Raw genomic sequence first — 15,780 nt, forward strand, 5'->3', positions numbered from 1 at the left:
CGCGGCGGCTCCTCCGCCCAGGAGCTCAATAACAGCCGCCCCGCCAGGCAGGTCCGCCGGCTGGAGTTCAACCAGGCCATGGAGGACTTCAAGACCATGTTCCCCAGCATGGACTACGACATCATTGAGTGCGTCTTGAGGGCCAACAACGGCGCCGTGGACGCCACCATCGACCAGCTCCTGCAGATGAACCTGGACAGCAGTGGCTGCGACGACAGCTCGGACTCGGAGGACAGCATCCCCCCCGAGGTAACCCCCGCCGGTGGTCCCCGGCACGTGGCTATGGGTGGGGGTCCCCTGCCTGGACTCCTGGCTGCCACGGCTGGCTCATCACGAGTGGACAGCTCAGTCTCATCCTGCGTCGCTTCTGCCTGGGCACGGTGCTGCTGCGGCTGCTGCGGGTGGGCAGAGATTTGAGTGCCCGATTCGGCTGATCTTGAGCACGCAGCCTGGCTGGTTTGTCTTGGACAGTGCTTGAGGCTCAAGCCAAAGTGCTCTGCTCCCTCCCTCCCACCCCAAAACCCAACAGAGACCCTTCTGCTCCTGTCAGAAGGCTCCCAAGGGCTGTGTGCACCCAAGGACAGGCTCACCTGCCCACCCAAAATGCGGTGTCTCGTCCCTCGAGAACAGCACCTCTGAACCCCATGAAAAGCCCCCCAGTGCAGGGGGACCGGTGCCGGGAGGTTGCCCCCCATCCTCTCTGCAGCACCGTTCAGCTGGACCCGTCCCCGCTTTGCTGCCACGTGTGGGGGCCCGGCCCGGCGGGGAGCGTTTCCCCGGCTCGCCCTCACCCCATCCTCTTGCCCTGCAGATCTTGGAGCGGACCCTGGAGCCGGACAGCTCGGACGAGGAGCCCCCTCCCGTCTACTCCCCTCCCGCCTACGAGAGCCAGGCATTTGGCAGCCGCTACCCCCACGCGCCGCCCACCCCACCACCCAGGTGAGTCCCCAGCCCCGCGCCATGGCTGCACCGTGCCTTCTGCTCGTGGTGGCCGGCAAAGCACCCTGCGCCGGCGCCCAGGGGTTCTTGCTGCGCATTAGCTGGCCCCGGCAAGGGGCATCTGGCGCCAGTTCGTTAGGGCTGGGTGAGACGAAGCCAAGGGAGATGAATGAAGCTCACAGCTGGCTAAAAAATCCCTGTGAGGCCCTAAAAAGTGAACAGCTGAAGGGCCCGGAAAGCCGCTCCGGCAGCGCGTGGAATGGCAAAAATCAGCTACCGGAGGCGGGGAGCGCTTGCCTCTGCTCGAAAACACCAGGTGCTGGCAGCCGGGGCCCCGCGCATCGTGGCTCTTGGCACCAGAGACCTCAGGTCAGTTTGACTTGCTGCTGCCGGGTCGCTGAGCCCCCGGGGGTCTCTGGCCCTGCGGGGTGCGGGCTCTCCCCCAGCAGCACTGCCTGGGCTGTAGGCTCAGGACTTGCGGGAAAGCAAGTGCCGGTGCCCTGGCCGCCTCTGTCCCAGCCCCCTCGGACGAAGGCGCTGCCGGCTGTGCAGGCTGGGTGTGACATCTGGTGAGAGACGTTCATCAGCTTCATAAGCAAAATCCCGCAGTGCTAGGGCTCCCACAGGGCTGTTTTCTGGGACTCTGAGCAAAACGGAGGGGAGAAGGGAAATCCAGTCTGCACAGTTGCGGGGCAAGGCTTGAAGAGCAGCTCCCACAGATTTCAAACTCGCTAGGAAAGCCTTTCACTCTCAGACCTAATGCTAATGCCGTGGGTTTGGGAGGGGTGCTGTGGTTTCTTGGTTCTCAGGACCGCCGGTGGAGCCGGGCAGGGGGCTGCCAGGCCAGGCTCTGTCCCCTACTGCTGCAGCAGCCGTCAGTGGGTTTCTCCCTCGCCAAAGGTGCTGTCTGTGCTTGCCCCGCAGGACGGACGTGCCGGGGCCTGGCAGCACCCTGGCACCTGGGCGCTACAGGAACTGGAACCCGCCGCTCTTGGGCAACCTCCCCGAGGACTTCCTCCGCATCCTGCCCCAGCAGACCGCTGGCGCACAGGTGAGGCTTGCTGCCCCGTCCAGCCCGCGCCCCGGCTCCACGGTGTGGCATGGAGCACCAAACCCGGTCCTTGGCCACCCTCAGCTTGCAGCGTCAGCGCTCTGAAAGCATCTGGGTGCGGACTAAACCGAAAGTCTTGGAGTGCGTCTTGTTGTTCAAGGCGGGACTGAAGTGAGCAGGGTGTGAAAGGGGAACCTTCCAGTGAGGCTTTGATGTTTTTCCTGCCATTACGCCAGTGGTTAGTGCCAGAAATGCCACTTGCAATAAGCACCTAATATTTTAAATTATTTGAAAATCTTACCTGCTACCCTGGTGAGGAGCAGCAGGACCAGCATACGCTCTTGGGGAGAGCGGCACTGCCAGGGCGCTCAGGGGCTGGTGCAGTGAAACTTGGGTGGAAAATCTAGTGCAAACCAGAGGATTTGTCCCTGGGAAATCAGAGTCCCCATGTGCTTTGGGGTGGTTTCGGCATCACAAGGCTTGGGGTTGCGGGTGCCCTTCTGCCCACAGCAGGGCAGGCAACGGGCAGCACCCCGTGGGGAACAAGCAGCCCCAGCACAGACCGCGCTGGGCACTCAGCTCGGCTCCAGGCACGCCGCATCCCCGGGGCATCCCTCGGCCCCTTTGCTAACACAGCAGCCAGCCTGCAAATGGGGCCAGCGCCCTTCTGGCACGGCAAGGGGCTGGGGGGGGCTGCAGGCACCCTGCCTTCCCCGTGCATCGGCTCCTCCCTCCCTTTTTGGCTCCAAAGGTAGCCTGCCACGTTTTCATAAATGATTGCCCTGCAAGTTGAGCTTTGTGGGCTATATTACCTTTCTGGGAATAGGGACATGCCAATTCATTTGGGCTCAGGGGGAGGAGAGGAGCAGCTGCCCTTTTCTTTCCCTGGTAATTGTGTGCTTTCGCTTTTTATGGCTCTCTGAGAGCAGCTACAAATCAGATAAATATTGTAGGCGAGGATGAGGTTGCGGCTGTAGAGTGCGGCTCTGCTGCTCTCTAGGTGCGACTGCACCGGGAGCCGGGGGAGAGCATGAGATGCCTTGCGCAGGGACGTTTGTCAGTGGGAAATTGCAGTCTCTGCTTTTTAGATAGGGGAAAGTAAAAGCAGCAACGCTGGCTGAGACCCTTCTCCCTTGCCTCCACACCAGGTTCTGTCTTGGCTCAACCCCACGGTTTAAAGTTAAAAATCTTTGCAAGTCTGCGCTCTGCAAAGGCGCTCTTCTGGAGGCCCTGGTTCCTCCCTGTGCCATGCTGACCCCAGACCGAGAGGTCCCCGTTCCCGCGTGCAATGTCTGTCCCCCTCCTGCCTCTGCCCTGTCCCCCTTCCCGCTGGGCAGAGGCAGTGGTGCCCTGTCCCCCTTTGTCCCCTTTGCAGCAGCACTGTCCTGAGCGCAGCCCGGCCGAGGGGGACGGTGCCCCGGGCTGTCGGGCACTGGGCGTAGGAGGGAGGGACCCCGCTGGGGAGCAGCAGTCGATGGCCGGCAGGGCTGAGCGTGCAGCGGCGTAACGGAGGAGCAAAAGGCCAAGCTCAGCCTGAGGTGCTGCTGCAGGGAGTGTCCTGCACGTGCCGGCGCAGGCACCGAGGCCACCGACCGACCTCTGCTGTGTTTGCCTCCTGCCCAGGGCTCCCATGGCTGCCGGTCCGGCTGGCCCCGCGGCCCACGGGGCCCCTGGAGCAGGAGCGACGGTGGAAGCAGTACCTAGAGGACGAGCGGATCGCGGATCGCCTGCAGAACGAAGAGTTCATGAAGGACTCCCTGGAGCAGGAGCGACGGTGGAAGCAGTACCTAGAGGACGAGCGGATCGCGCTCTTCCTGCAGAACGAAGAGTTCATGAAGGAGCTCCAGAGGAACCGGGATTTCCTCCTCGCGCTGGAGAGAGGTGAGAAGCGCCTTCAGAAACCTCTGCCTCTGCTTTTCGGGTGCGTGCTCCCCCTGTGAAACTGGCTGGTGGCAGCATTGCCCTGCCCGTGGCATCGTGGCTCATGCCAAAACAGAGCCAGTGCAGGATGCGGCCAGGCTGGTGGCAGGTGGTCCGACCCGCTGACACCGGGCAGTGGGCTGCTTCCCGGGCTTCTGCTCCTGGTGCTCAGCTGCCTGCCACAAGGCTCTCCTCCCCCTGCCCACCTCTCTGTGGTGTCTCTGGCAAACCCCAGCAAAATCCACAGCAAGGAGTCTCGGAAATGCCGTCCGAGCCCAGCCCAGCCGGTGCACGCTCCCCGGCTGTGTGCCCTCCCCAGGTGCTGGCAGGGCCTGAACTGGAGAGCAGTTTTGCCATGATTGCTCCTTCCCTGTCACCATACTCCTTCCCAGTGAGCCGGCAGCCGGCTGCTCGCCTGGCGCTGCAGGGAGGGCTTGAGGGTGCTGGTGATTTTGCTGCCGCTGAGCAAAGAGCTGCCCATCCCCTCCCTCATGCTGCTGCCAGCTCCGAGCCCCCTGGCTGAGGGGCCATCTCCCTCAGAGGTCTCGCTGGTGGTTTGCAGGGTTCTGGCAGCGCCTTCACTGCAGGGCTCGCCCCCGGCCACCGCGGCTGGAAAACCACCGGTGTGCTCACCGCGTCCTTGAGGCGGGCGGGCAGGCGGTTCCTCTGCTGCGGTGAGGGGAGCGCTCCCGCCTGCTGTTGCGGGCTCCCACTGAAGTGCTTGTGGTCGCCATGCTGAAGCAAAGCCTGAGCTCCCCCCCTTGCCATCAGCCTCTCCCTCCGCAGCTGTGGGGGCCGTGAGGGGAGAGGAGAGCAGAGCTGTGTGCACTGCCTCGAGGGTCTGATCAAGTGGGGCGCCGGGCTTTTTGTTTTTCAGATCGATTGAAATATGAGTCAAAAAAATCCAAGTCGACCAGTGTTGCTGTCAGCAGCGACTTTGGTTTCTCCTCCGTAATATCAGGTAACTTTCAAGATGCACGTGGGCATCGCCTCTCAGCAGCTCCTGTGTTCCCAGCCCTCTGCCACTGCTGGCTGCCCGGCTGCCTCCGAGGTGGCTGTGGGGGGAGGAAACTGGCTGATCCGTCCCTGCTGCCCTCCCAAGCGCAGGAGAGGAGCTGGTGGGTGATGGGGATGGGTGCTGCTGCTGCCCTCCCTGCCCTCCCCATGTGAAGGTGCTCCTGCGTCCTGGCTCCGTCCATCCCTGCGGGTGGGAGCTGGGATCCAGTTCCCAGGGGAGACAAAGCCCTTCCTTGTCTTGGCCAGAGCGGAGGATTGTGCCTGGGAGGCATACTGACTGTTCCCGGGTAATCCTGATTAACCTCGGGAAGTGGAGCAGCTGCCCAGGTTCAGAATTAGAGCTGGTGTCTGTCGATGTCCCCGTGCGGGGGTGGGCGAGACGCAGTGGCTGGGCAGCATGGCAGAGCTCCAGCTGGGCGCACGGTGCTTCGAGGGCACCCAGACCTGGGGAAGGGGCATGGGCTGAGGGGAGGGGGCACAAGGACGCGGCTGTTGGGGTCTCTGGTCCACTTGACCCGAGTTGCTGGGATGCCTGAACTTCTGCTCCTGATCCGGTGGCCCTGCCGTCCTGGGTACTGAGCATGGGCACGATTAATACCCAGAGTGTATTAATACAGTGCCCGGGGTAATTTGGGGCTACTGTCCCTGGAGCAGCACAGAGGGAGGCCTCCTGCTCTGCAGCGGTGCTGGTGGTGGGACTGAGCCGTCGCTCACCCCGTGTCCGCTTGCAGGCGGCTCAAGGTGAGCAGCCCGATGGAGCTGAGGGTGTGCTGCAAGCCGACATCTCTGCGCCCACGGTCTCGGGGGTTATATCTGCAGAGGGTCCTCGTCCAGAGCCAGCCCTGGCATGCCAGTGCCCTCGTCCTGCCTATGCTTACTCAGCTCTGCTTGTGGCAGGGCTGTGTTTCGCTAGCGCTAGAATTGGGTCATGGAAATTATTTGTCTCGAGCCTCCCCTCGCCGCGCACGCACTCCCGGTGAGCAGATGTTTGCCTTCCAGGTGACGTAGCCCCCTCTGTAACCAGCGAGGCCGGTGGTGCTGTGTCTGACGATGCCTTATTCAGAGACAAATTGAAACACATGGGAAAATGTGAGTTGGTTTGCAGGCTCCGTGTTGGCAGCGGGACGCCTGCGAGGGCTGGAGGGGAGGTGAGAGCGGGGCGGGCAGGGGAAGAGCCGGCAGCATTGCCTGGCGCTTGCCCAAGCGCTGCGGCGCTCCCCGCTCACGCAGCGTGTCCGCTCTACGTGCGTGTGCCTGTGCGTCCACGTCAGCCGGCACACGCACGTCTGCTAGCACGTGTGCGTGGGGGTTTCTTGTCACCTCTCCCGGCAGCTGGGCACACGCATCCCCATTACCCCGCGGGTCACACACAGGGCTGGCACGTTGGCGGGCAAGGCGCAGGCCGTTGCACGCTGCGGTGGCACGTTGTGCTCAGACAGCGCTCAGCCCCGGCAGCGGTGCTTTGGGGTTGAGTTTCTGTCTGCATTTTACAGTCCTGGGCTGGTGCATCCCCGCCCTGTGGTGCTCTCCTCCTGGCCCTCGCCAGCGACAGGGAGCTCCTGTGCTGCACACCGGGGCTGGGTGCCAGCACGACGGACAGGAGGCGGAGACCTGGGTCTTGATGCCCCAGCTCTGCACTGTCCATCTGTCCCTGGTGCACGTGTGGGTCGCGGCGTGAGTTGAGGATGCAGGTGGTGTTGGGGAATAGAGGAATTTCTGAGCAGGATTTGTGCGAAACCTAGAAAAGCAAGCAGAGGGTTTGCTGTGACTCTCCCTTTTCCAGTCCTTTCCTCTTAGCAAGTCACAGCCCACTTCTCCCGTCGCAAAATAGACAGAGGTTTTTGGGCAGCTTGAGTTGGGCTGCAGCCAGCTGAGGCACTGGGTCTACGTGGGTCAGTCGTGGGTAGGGAAGGTCATGAAAATCACAGTGAAAGGGTAAAAATATCAGCACCCCCTGCCAGGGACCAGCGTGTCCCTGTTAGTTGCAGGACCTGGCTCTCCGAGCCTGGCAGCCTTGCGCAGCCCTGGTGTTCCCAGGCAAACCCGGGGTATTGCCGTGGGGCATCGGGGCACGGGTGGCTCTCGCACCGCTGGCCCTGGCAGTCTCCTCCCCATCATCCGTGGCAGCTTTGAGAAGGGTTTTGGGGTGAGACCCTCACCCAGCTGCTTCCTTCCAGCCACGCGCAAGAAGCTATTTGAACTTGCCAGAGCCTTCTCCGAGAAGACGAAGATGAGGAAATCGAAAAGAAAACACTTGTTGAAGCACCAGGTGTATCCTAAAAGGGGCTGGGGAGCTGTGGGGGGGCGTGGGGCTGTCGGAGTGGCCTCGCTCAGGTACTCCCGGGGACTACCCAAGGCTGTGGTCTGACCGGAGCTTCCCGGCTGCCTCTTGCGGCTGGGCCGTGGGCTGGGAAGGGCAATTGTTGTGCTGTGGCCACGTCCTGGCCCCACGACGGGTTTTTCTTAGCGGAGGACGCAGGCTGGGGACGGCGGCTTCCACGGCAAATCTTCTCGACGATGTCGAAGGACATTCATGTGGTAAGAAACACCGTGCCATGCCACGCTGTGCCGTGTGCTGTGCTCAGCACGGCTAGCTGAGGTCCCGCGGTGCCCAGCCCCATCCTGCCCCATGCCATCGCCCTGCTTGGGGATGGCTCCCCTCAGGTCCATGCCGGGGCATGGCCACCCGTGAAGCGGGCTTGCCCCTGGTCCCACACGGCTCTCCTGGGTGACCGGGAACAGGATCCTCCTCTTCTGGGGAGCCTCGGAGGCTTGCAGCCGGGATGTGCAGCCCTGCAGGGTGCGTAGTGTGGGGTTGGGGCACAATCCCGGCAAATCCGTCATCAGCCAGATTTGTGCTGAGGTTGGTCTTGGCAGTGGGTTTTGTGGCGGCCTGGACCACCCTGGGGCTGGCTCAGGAGCGACCGTGTGGCAGAAATGCCGCCATGGGCCAAAACCTCCTTCCAGTGTTCTCAGGCGTGTTCTGGCAGAGAGTCCCCGCATCCCAGTCCCTGGGAATTGTCTGCTGGGCGAGGAAATCCCTGCCCCGGGGCAGGGGCTGGGCTGCCTCCCCGCTGGGGCACCTCGCTGGGGCTGGGACCGTGACACTGGCTGTGTCCCGTTGTGGAAGCAGCTGCAGCCCCTGACCGCCCCCGCCTGCCTCTGCCCTTCAGATGAAGACTTCCAAGCACGGAAGCAGCAGCTCCGGGAGGAGGAGGAGACGCCAAAGGAAGGGCAGTAAATGGTGAGAGGCACCTGGGGATGTACGCTTCCCGGCAAGCATGCAAACGGCCCTGTCCATCCATCTGTCCTGGCTGGAAGAGGGAGCCAGGTGCTCTGGGTCAGGTCCAGAGCGTGTCCGGGTGGGGACAAGCCCTGTTGGTGGCTGTGGGTGCTGCAGCTGGTAACAGCCCCGGGTGCTGCGGCGGGCCGGTGTTGGTGCCGGCCACGGCGTGACTGAGGCTGAGCACATGCCTTTCTCCTTCCCTCCCCTTCTCCTCCCCTCCAGGTCCCAGTGCTGGGGTTTATTGCTGGCACAGAACGTGCGCAAGGCTTCATAAGAAGATGGCTGAAAAAGGAAAAAAACCTACCCAACAAATAACCCAGTTTTTTGGCTGTTCCCCCTCTGCTGTTGTACTCCTCTGAAGTACAACTATTGAAGTGAGGCACAATGTTTTCTCACCAGTGGTTTGAAAACAACTTCTCCTATCTAGCAAATCAGCCAAAAAGGAAAAAAAAAAGGAAAAAAAAGCTGGCAGCTGCTGTGAGCTGCTGTGGAGGAGCCAGTGGAGCTCAATCTTGGGAGGAGCAGTGTCCCGCCTGCTCTCTCGGTCCGAGCGGCGTTGCAGGAGGAATGAAAATCAGTTGTACTAACGAGGATGCATTCACATGTGGGATCTGCTTGGCCGGAGCACTCCTGAACATATCTCTGTAGCGATCTGATGTAACTTTACTCTGCGCACACAGGAAAAAAAAAACAAACCACGTGAGAAAGAGAACTTAACAGCCATTGTCTACTATTGCTAGGAGTAATGAGCAGAGATTCAGATCAGGTAATAGTCAAATAATATAAATTGTTTATAAAAGGAAAGGCCTTCTTTTCCTAGGCTTTTCACTTTGAATTAAACCTTTGCCTTTGGCATTGCTAAAACTGCCTTGAAGTCCGGACGCTTTGTGGGCCGCGGTGCGGCTCACCTCCCGGCAGGGCCACGGTGCCGCCGCGGGGCAGGACGGCGGGGCAGCGCCAAGGGCTGGATTTCGCATCAGTTTAACCCTCACTGCCGAAGCGGGACCTGTCCTGCTGGGTGCGGCGTGCCGCTGGTGGTCCCAGCTGCCAGGCAGGGTGCTCAGCGGCTCCGGGGATGCCCCCCGCCGTAGGTAAGATGCAAAGCCCGAGCTGGGGGGTTTGCGGCTGAGGCCGGCAGAGGTGTTTTCGGCACGGAGAAGTTTGCACAAGGGCTTGCGAGCGCTGCTGGGTTTGGTGCAGGGCTGGAGCTGGCCCGGTGGTAGGAGCAGAGCATCATTCCTCACGCCCGCCCCGGGGGCTCGTTTCACTGGGGAGCACGGTGGAGGGCTGGGGGGGCTGGCGGGCAGCGCTGGAATCATTGCAGCTTTTGGAGATGCTGTCAGGCTAAAAATAATTACGTAAACAAATTCCTTCCCTGTGTAAGTAATAAGTGATGAGCATAAAGTCAGAAATTGCTCCCGCCAGCACATTTTCTTCTCCTTTATCGGCATAGTCTGTTTACTGCTAAATGCAGGAGGTGGCTATAGACATGCCTGTTTCACGTTCTGGCTCCTGCGAACCAGCACAAATGTTGCAAGATTGGAGCTGCGAAGGCGGCAGACGCAGAAACCCCAGCCATCAAACACACACGCAACTGTTTTCCCTGCCTCTCCGCGGGGTTTGGTAACAAAAGCCCACATTGCAGGCGCTGGCTCCCGACAGGCTCCTTTTCAAACCCTCCCGGCGCCCGCATGCCTTTGAAGTGGACGCCAAGATTTCTTTCCCCGTGAGTGGTGCAGCCGGTGCACCTGTTAAGTGCCGCTGCCGTCGCCCCCGCAGCCGTGGCGGGGGCCGGTGGGGATGCACACGCTTCGCCCCCTCCCTGGTCAGGACCAGGGCTGCTTCGAGGGGTCTGGGGCTGCAGAGTCTGGGTAGTGTCCCGTTAGCACAAACGAAGCGCTCCCGGCAGCACTGGGGCTCGGCCGAAGCCTGGGGTGGCGAGGGCAGGCTGCTTGCACTGGACTGGAAGCACCCTGGGACGCCAGCGAGCTTTGGGTTCCTAAAACCAAAGCAGCAGAAGACCCACCCCACCGAGCCGATCCCAGCTTTGGTGTCTGCTCCTTTTCTTTTGAAGGAAGGAGAGAGGAGCATCCCTTGAGTCGTGGCAGCCCAGCCGACAGGTTAGAGCCATCCCAAGCCACGCTGACCTTGCCTCGATGCATGCAGGCTCCGAGCCCACCCTGCTCCCTGCTGCGTGCCGGGCTGTCGGGTGGAGGGAGGTGCTGGAGAGGCACAGCGTGCTTTGTACCGGGCTGCTCTGCACCGTGTGGGGTAAAATGGGTGTCTGGAGGAGCGTGTGTCCCTGCCTGGCTTGGAGTGCAAGCGTGTCTGCGGGCACAAGGCACTAAGTGTGAAGCTGGGGCTTTGCCACCGGGAACAGAAGTCCCTGCGTGGGACTTTTATTCCCAGCCTGAGACTGGTGGAGAGAGAGGAGGGGTTCCTTTCCTACCCTCCGCTGGCTCTGGAGTCCGTAGGAGGCTGCCTTTGCTCCCTCCCAGTCCAAAGCAGCTCTCTGCATATTTGGAAGAAAATCAAGTTTGGAAGCGGCTCAGCTTGTCAATGTTCCAGCGCCTCTTAGCTACTGAGGGCTTAACTTTCAGCAAAGTTTCCATGAAGGCAGGAAGCACTGACAGGCAGTCGAGCAGGAGCTCAGGCTCTTGCAGGAAGGAAATTCTGCTTCTCCCAGCCGAGGAGGTTGTTACTGGGGGGCCGGTCTGGCACGCAGGGAGGAGAGGCAGCGAAGCACTTGTGCCCGGGCGCTTGCAGCATGTCTTCCCGCTGCCGAACCCTTGGAGGGTTTGCTGTGTTACTCATCCTTGCTGGAGGATGGGCTGCGTTGTGCCGTGGCTGCGGAGGATCGCGTTGAGCTCTCTTTGGCAGTCTAGCGCTGGGCAAGCCATGTTTCGCATCACGTCACAGGTCAGTCCTGCCGGAACCGCTGGCTTTAACAGCAGCAAGTGGCGTAGTGGCAAATGCCGCTGTTCCTGCTCTCCCCCGGCTGCTCAGCCTGCACATTAGTTGACACATTGCCTCCGAGTCGTCTTTGTAACCCAGCCGTAGTTCGCTGGTGGAGAGGAGCCCCGAGGCAGCAGGCTGCCTCTGCTTTCGCTTGGGGCTGGTCTGGCCGAGCACGTCCCCGGGGTGTCCGACATCCTCTGCTCCCTGCAATGCTACTCGGGGCCCGGCGGAGCCCGTGCAGAGCTGCCTGCCGGGGAGCAGGGCTGCAGTCCTGTGAGAAAACGGGGAGAGGAAGGGCAGCTTGGGGGCTGTCAGCTGGAGCACGGGGGCCATGGGGAGGAGACGGGTGTCGCTGTGCAACCTCCGCTTGCTGCACGCGGTGGGTGCGAACCCCCCCCGGCCTCACTGGCTCCGTCTACCCTGCCAGCAAAGGTTGTGTGTGGGGTGGGTCCGGCAACACGCGCTAACCGCAAAGGGTCCTGCGCCGAAAGTGGGCACCGCACCCGTGAGCGCACAGGGTTGGCAGCGGGCTGGCAGCGTATGCTTCACGGGGGCTTGGGGATGTCTTTCCTAACACGGTCTAACAACTTGCCCTTAAGTATCCTAGGCTAGGCAAAGCCTCTCTGAATGATGTCACTCTGTAGCCATTTCAAAATATCTTGGAGGCACAAAGCATCATTTTAATGGAGGATGAAGAGTGATTATTTTTATGTCCTTTAAAAAAAAAAAAAATCAGGTCTAATGAGTAGAAAGGCCACTAAAACCGGCTTGGAAGCCAAAATGCATTTCTTACGTAAAAACGTACAATTCTCAGTGACGTTTGTATCACTTCTATACAAAATGGTTTAAAATGAACAAAACAATCTGTGACGTTTGTGAGTGTTGCTATTTTAGAATCTATTTCCATAAGAGTTTTTTTTCTTAAAGATGTTTAATAGTAATTCATATAATAAAGTCCTGTTGTACTCTTAACACTTGGATGTATTTTGCTTTCTTTGCTCCCATTTCTTTACAGGGGGAAAAAAAGAAAGAAATCAGGGTGGGGAGGGAAATGCCAGCTCTAGCCCAGCTCTAGCTGTACCCCTCATGCAGATGCCCAAAAACCGCCCTGGCTCGTTGCCTCCCTGCTCGTGTCGGTGCAGAATTTGCAAGCAGACAACTTCTCGAGAAAGCGAGCGCCGCGGGAGACCCATCGCTGGTGAGCTCCTGCCTCCATCCAGGAGCAGTCCCTGCTTCCACCCGGCGGGATGTTTGGTTCAGGAGCGGGTCCCCTCCGGTGCCCGTTGTGGGAGAGTGCGAGAAGGGCACCGGGAGCTCACGGCAAGTGAGCGGCAGCGAGAGCCCGGGACTCGGGGAAAGCCCTGACACAGGGAAGGATGCTTTGGGGACGCCCCGTTCCCCGTTCCTCTCCACTTCACCTCGGCAGGCAAAGCAACGCCGCCCCGAAGCACGGTGGGCACCGGGGTTTTGGACAGGGTCCAACGCAAAGGGCTCCACTGGGGTCAGAGGCTGCGAGGGAGGGCTCTGCACCGGGGAAACCGTCCTGGCACCGAGCGTGTTGGGGAGCAGAGCCACCGACCCACGCTGGCAGGGGGGGGCTGTGCCCGTGGGTCTCCGTGGAAGCTCCCAGCACGCCCGTGGCCAGCTACGTGTGTGGGGACCTGCCTTTCAGGAAAGAGCGGAAAAGGAAAAATGCTGTGGCTTACCCGCTTCATTCTGAAAATAACAAGCCTCTCGGGGATGGGGCGTGTGAGTTTTCTTTAAACTGTTTCATTAGCTATCGCACAGCAACTCCTCCGCGTCTGTCAAGCAGGCAGTCTGGCTCCTTCGCGTTGTCTCCTGGCGGAATGGAAATACGTTACTATAATGAATTATTTCTGAAATACGTGTTATTCGTCTCCAGCCCTGCACGTTTCTGCTCCGTGCCAAGCTGGCGGGATCGCCGGGTCTGTGAAATTGGAGAGTGCGGAGCTGGACGGTGTTGGTGGAATTGCTCCCGAAGGGGCTGGTCCCAGCACCACTCCCGTAGGGAATTGCCTGCTTGGCGCTGGCCTTGGCTTCCCCTTCCTTTCATGTTCCCTGCAACAGGCTGGAGGAGAAAAACTTCTGGTGAGAAACTCCCTGGAGGCTCAAAAAGCAGCACATGGACCCAAAAGTGAGGGAGGGTCTCTGCCAGGGAAGGGCAGGTGCCCGTCAAGCCCCACTTACAGGAGCTGGCCCCCTGTGTCCCCAGCCAGCACCCAAAACCTTGATCTCAAGCCCTTCCTTTTGGGGAAGAGTAGGACTTTTGGCCTGTCCAGGCTGTGCTGTCCGTGAGAAATAGCCCCCCGGGGCAGCCTTAGCAAGGCAGTGGCTCGCCGGAGGGGCTGTGAACCACGGGGGACCGCTCCACACCCCCACCTCCCCTTGCCGTGGGCAGCCCACGACTCGCAGGAGGAGGGTAAAACCTTGATCTCAAGCTCTTCCTTTTGGGGAAGAGTAGGACTTTTGGCCTGTCCAGGCTGTGCTGTCCGTGAGAAATAGCCCCCCGGGGCAGCCTTAGCAAGGCAGTGGCTCGCCGGAGGGGCTGTGAACCACGGGGGACCGCTCCACACCCCCACCTCCCCTTGCCGTGGGCAGCCCACGACTCGCAGGAGGAGGGTTATTTCCCGGTGGTGGGGAGCTGCAGAGGCCGCGGGGCATGGCGCTTCGCGGGCAGCCCTGGGCGGCAGCGGCAGGGCCGGGGGGCACGCGGAGCATCCCCCTCACTTGCGGGGATGGGGCCGTGCGCCCGCAAGGGACGGGGCCCGAGTCTGCTTGCCCTGCGCCAGCTGTCCGGGAGCAGCTTTCGGTTGCTGGCGGGATTAGAGCTCCCCAGCCTCACGTGTGGCTTGGAAACCTTCCCTGTGAAAGAAGATGCTGGAAAGAGTCAAGGCATTCTTGTCTTAAATGTCAAAAGCATCGAAATGCTGAAGAAACCCTGGCTGTTGCCTTCCTGCAGCGGCCAAGCAAGCTGCCGTGAGCCCGCGGGGGAGCCAGGGCTTTTTCAAAGAGCTGAAAAGACCAGGGCCTGCCCAGTCCTTTGAGCAGCTCAGATGCAGCCCTGGAGCGGTCCCAGCAACTCCCTTTTGAATTCTTTTGCTCTACAGCGGCAAGGGTTTTTCTTTCAAAACCGTGTTTTAAGAAAACCAGCAGCTGAGAGAAGCCCAGGACTGAAAACTCTGCTCAGATGACGATGAACGCTAGAGGTGTTTTAGACTGGCATCGAGTACCTGCTGGCCGTCAGTCTGCGGTGGAAATTTACTGCCCCCTTCCTTCCCAAGGCTGGAAGATGGAAGGAGGGATGTATTTTTTTTCCCCCGTCAGCTCATTCCCAAGCTAAGGGCTGCATCTAGTGACCAGGCATCGCCCGCTGCCATGCACGTCTCCCGGGTCAGGTTGGTGGAAACGCTGACGGGGGGAAGGCTGTTTACACGGGGCAAATAGCCTGGATCTAGCTGCTGGATTTTATAAATCAAGGTGAAAAAAACAGACTTAGGCTCTGTGCTGCGCAGCCAGGCACCGTCTGCTGCCACCTCCTGGGCCCAGCAAGCAGTGCTGGGGCTGCCCAGGGCAGGATCAGGCCATGGTGCAACCCCCGGACAGGGCTTGTGCAAACCACGGCAGCAAATCCCACCGTTCGCTCTCCACCCGGGTGAGACCCAACACCAAAAGGCGACCGGGGCGAGACTGATCCTCCCCGCATCCCGCTGCTGGTGATGGTTTGCAGCCCAATGACACCACCGGTCCTCAAGCTCCTTGGCTGCCACGGGGACATAGCGGTGCTCAGCTTGGGGGACAGCAGCCAGGGCAAATGTAAAGTGCCACGGCTGGAGAAGACGAGCCCCGGCCTCTGGGGACGTCATTCCTGCCGTACGGAGAGAAATGACTTCACTGAGGAGGCAGAGGCGCAGCATGCAACGGCGATCTCTTGACGTGTCCCCTCCTCGTGGGACCGGCCAACGTGGGCGACAGCGGCTCCTCCTTTCCTTGGGACCGTGTCCCTCGTCCGGGGCAGCTGTCCCCCCCCCGTCACCCGCAGCAGTCAGCCGAGGCCGGCAGCGGGGCAGCCCCAACGGCTCCGGGCCGCCCCGCTGCACGTGTTCAGCCAGCGGCCAGCGTCAGGGTCTGCACGTGTTCAGCCAGCGTAACGGGGTGACAACTGCTGCCCTTGCGGCGGGGGTTTATCCGCCCTCTTGGTTTGCTGGCGCTCGCAGCCCTAAGGCCGGGGGGGCTTTAGGGGAGCACAGCTGGTGTCGTCTTATTCCAGGGTTGGTGCCAAGGAGGACCCTGGTATTTTTGGACACGGTCCTTCCATTGTTGCCTGCCCACAGCACCTCCTGGAGGGCTGCGACCCCGAACCCTGCTGCTGCACCCCCTCACCGCCCCCCCCCAGGACCCCGGGGCTGTGCTCTGGCCCCAGAGAAACGGGCGTTATTTGGAAGCCAAGGATGGATGCTCAGCGCTGCTGGCGGTGCGAGCGCGAAGGCTGGGCTGGGGGCGAAGGCGAGGGTTTTAGGGGTGGCTGCCGGGGTCGGGCCCAGCGCTCCCCGGCCCCTGCTCTCCTGTGGCACCGGCTTCCCGAGCTGCT

The 15,780-nt window shown here is 61.0% G+C and overlaps 2 protein-coding genes across 2 annotated transcripts in view; both read left to right on the top strand.

Moving 5' to 3' along the window:
- Window positions 1-8,504, top strand: CUEDC1 (CUE domain containing 1; the record flags this gene model as incomplete). Its single annotated transcript, XM_009278356.1, has 10 exons — window positions 1-249; window positions 812-939; window positions 1,864-1,990; window positions 3,775-3,871; window positions 4,788-4,871; window positions 5,927-6,016; window positions 7,105-7,198; window positions 7,407-7,465; window positions 8,101-8,171; window positions 8,436-8,504. Coding segments are annotated over 9 exons (996 nt in total), but the record flags the coding sequence as incomplete, so codon positions are not given.
- Window positions 8,505-11,502: 2,998 nt separating this feature from the next.
- Window positions 11,503-15,780, top strand: part of MRPS23 (mitochondrial ribosomal protein S23) — an 8,059-nt gene continuing 3,781 nt past the window's right edge. Inside the window, exon 1 of the mRNA XM_009278357.1 lies at window positions 11,503-11,550. Coding sequence (XP_009276632.1) covers window positions 11,503-11,550 — 48 coding nt within the window. The remainder of the gene's footprint in view (window positions 11,551-15,780) is intronic.

This window comes from Aptenodytes forsteri, unplaced genomic scaffold, assembly GCF_000699145.1.
Source record: "Aptenodytes forsteri isolate BGI_AS27 unplaced genomic scaffold, ASM69914v1 Scaffold66, whole genome shotgun sequence".
Taxonomy (NCBI): domain Eukaryota; kingdom Metazoa; phylum Chordata; class Aves; order Sphenisciformes; family Spheniscidae; genus Aptenodytes; species Aptenodytes forsteri.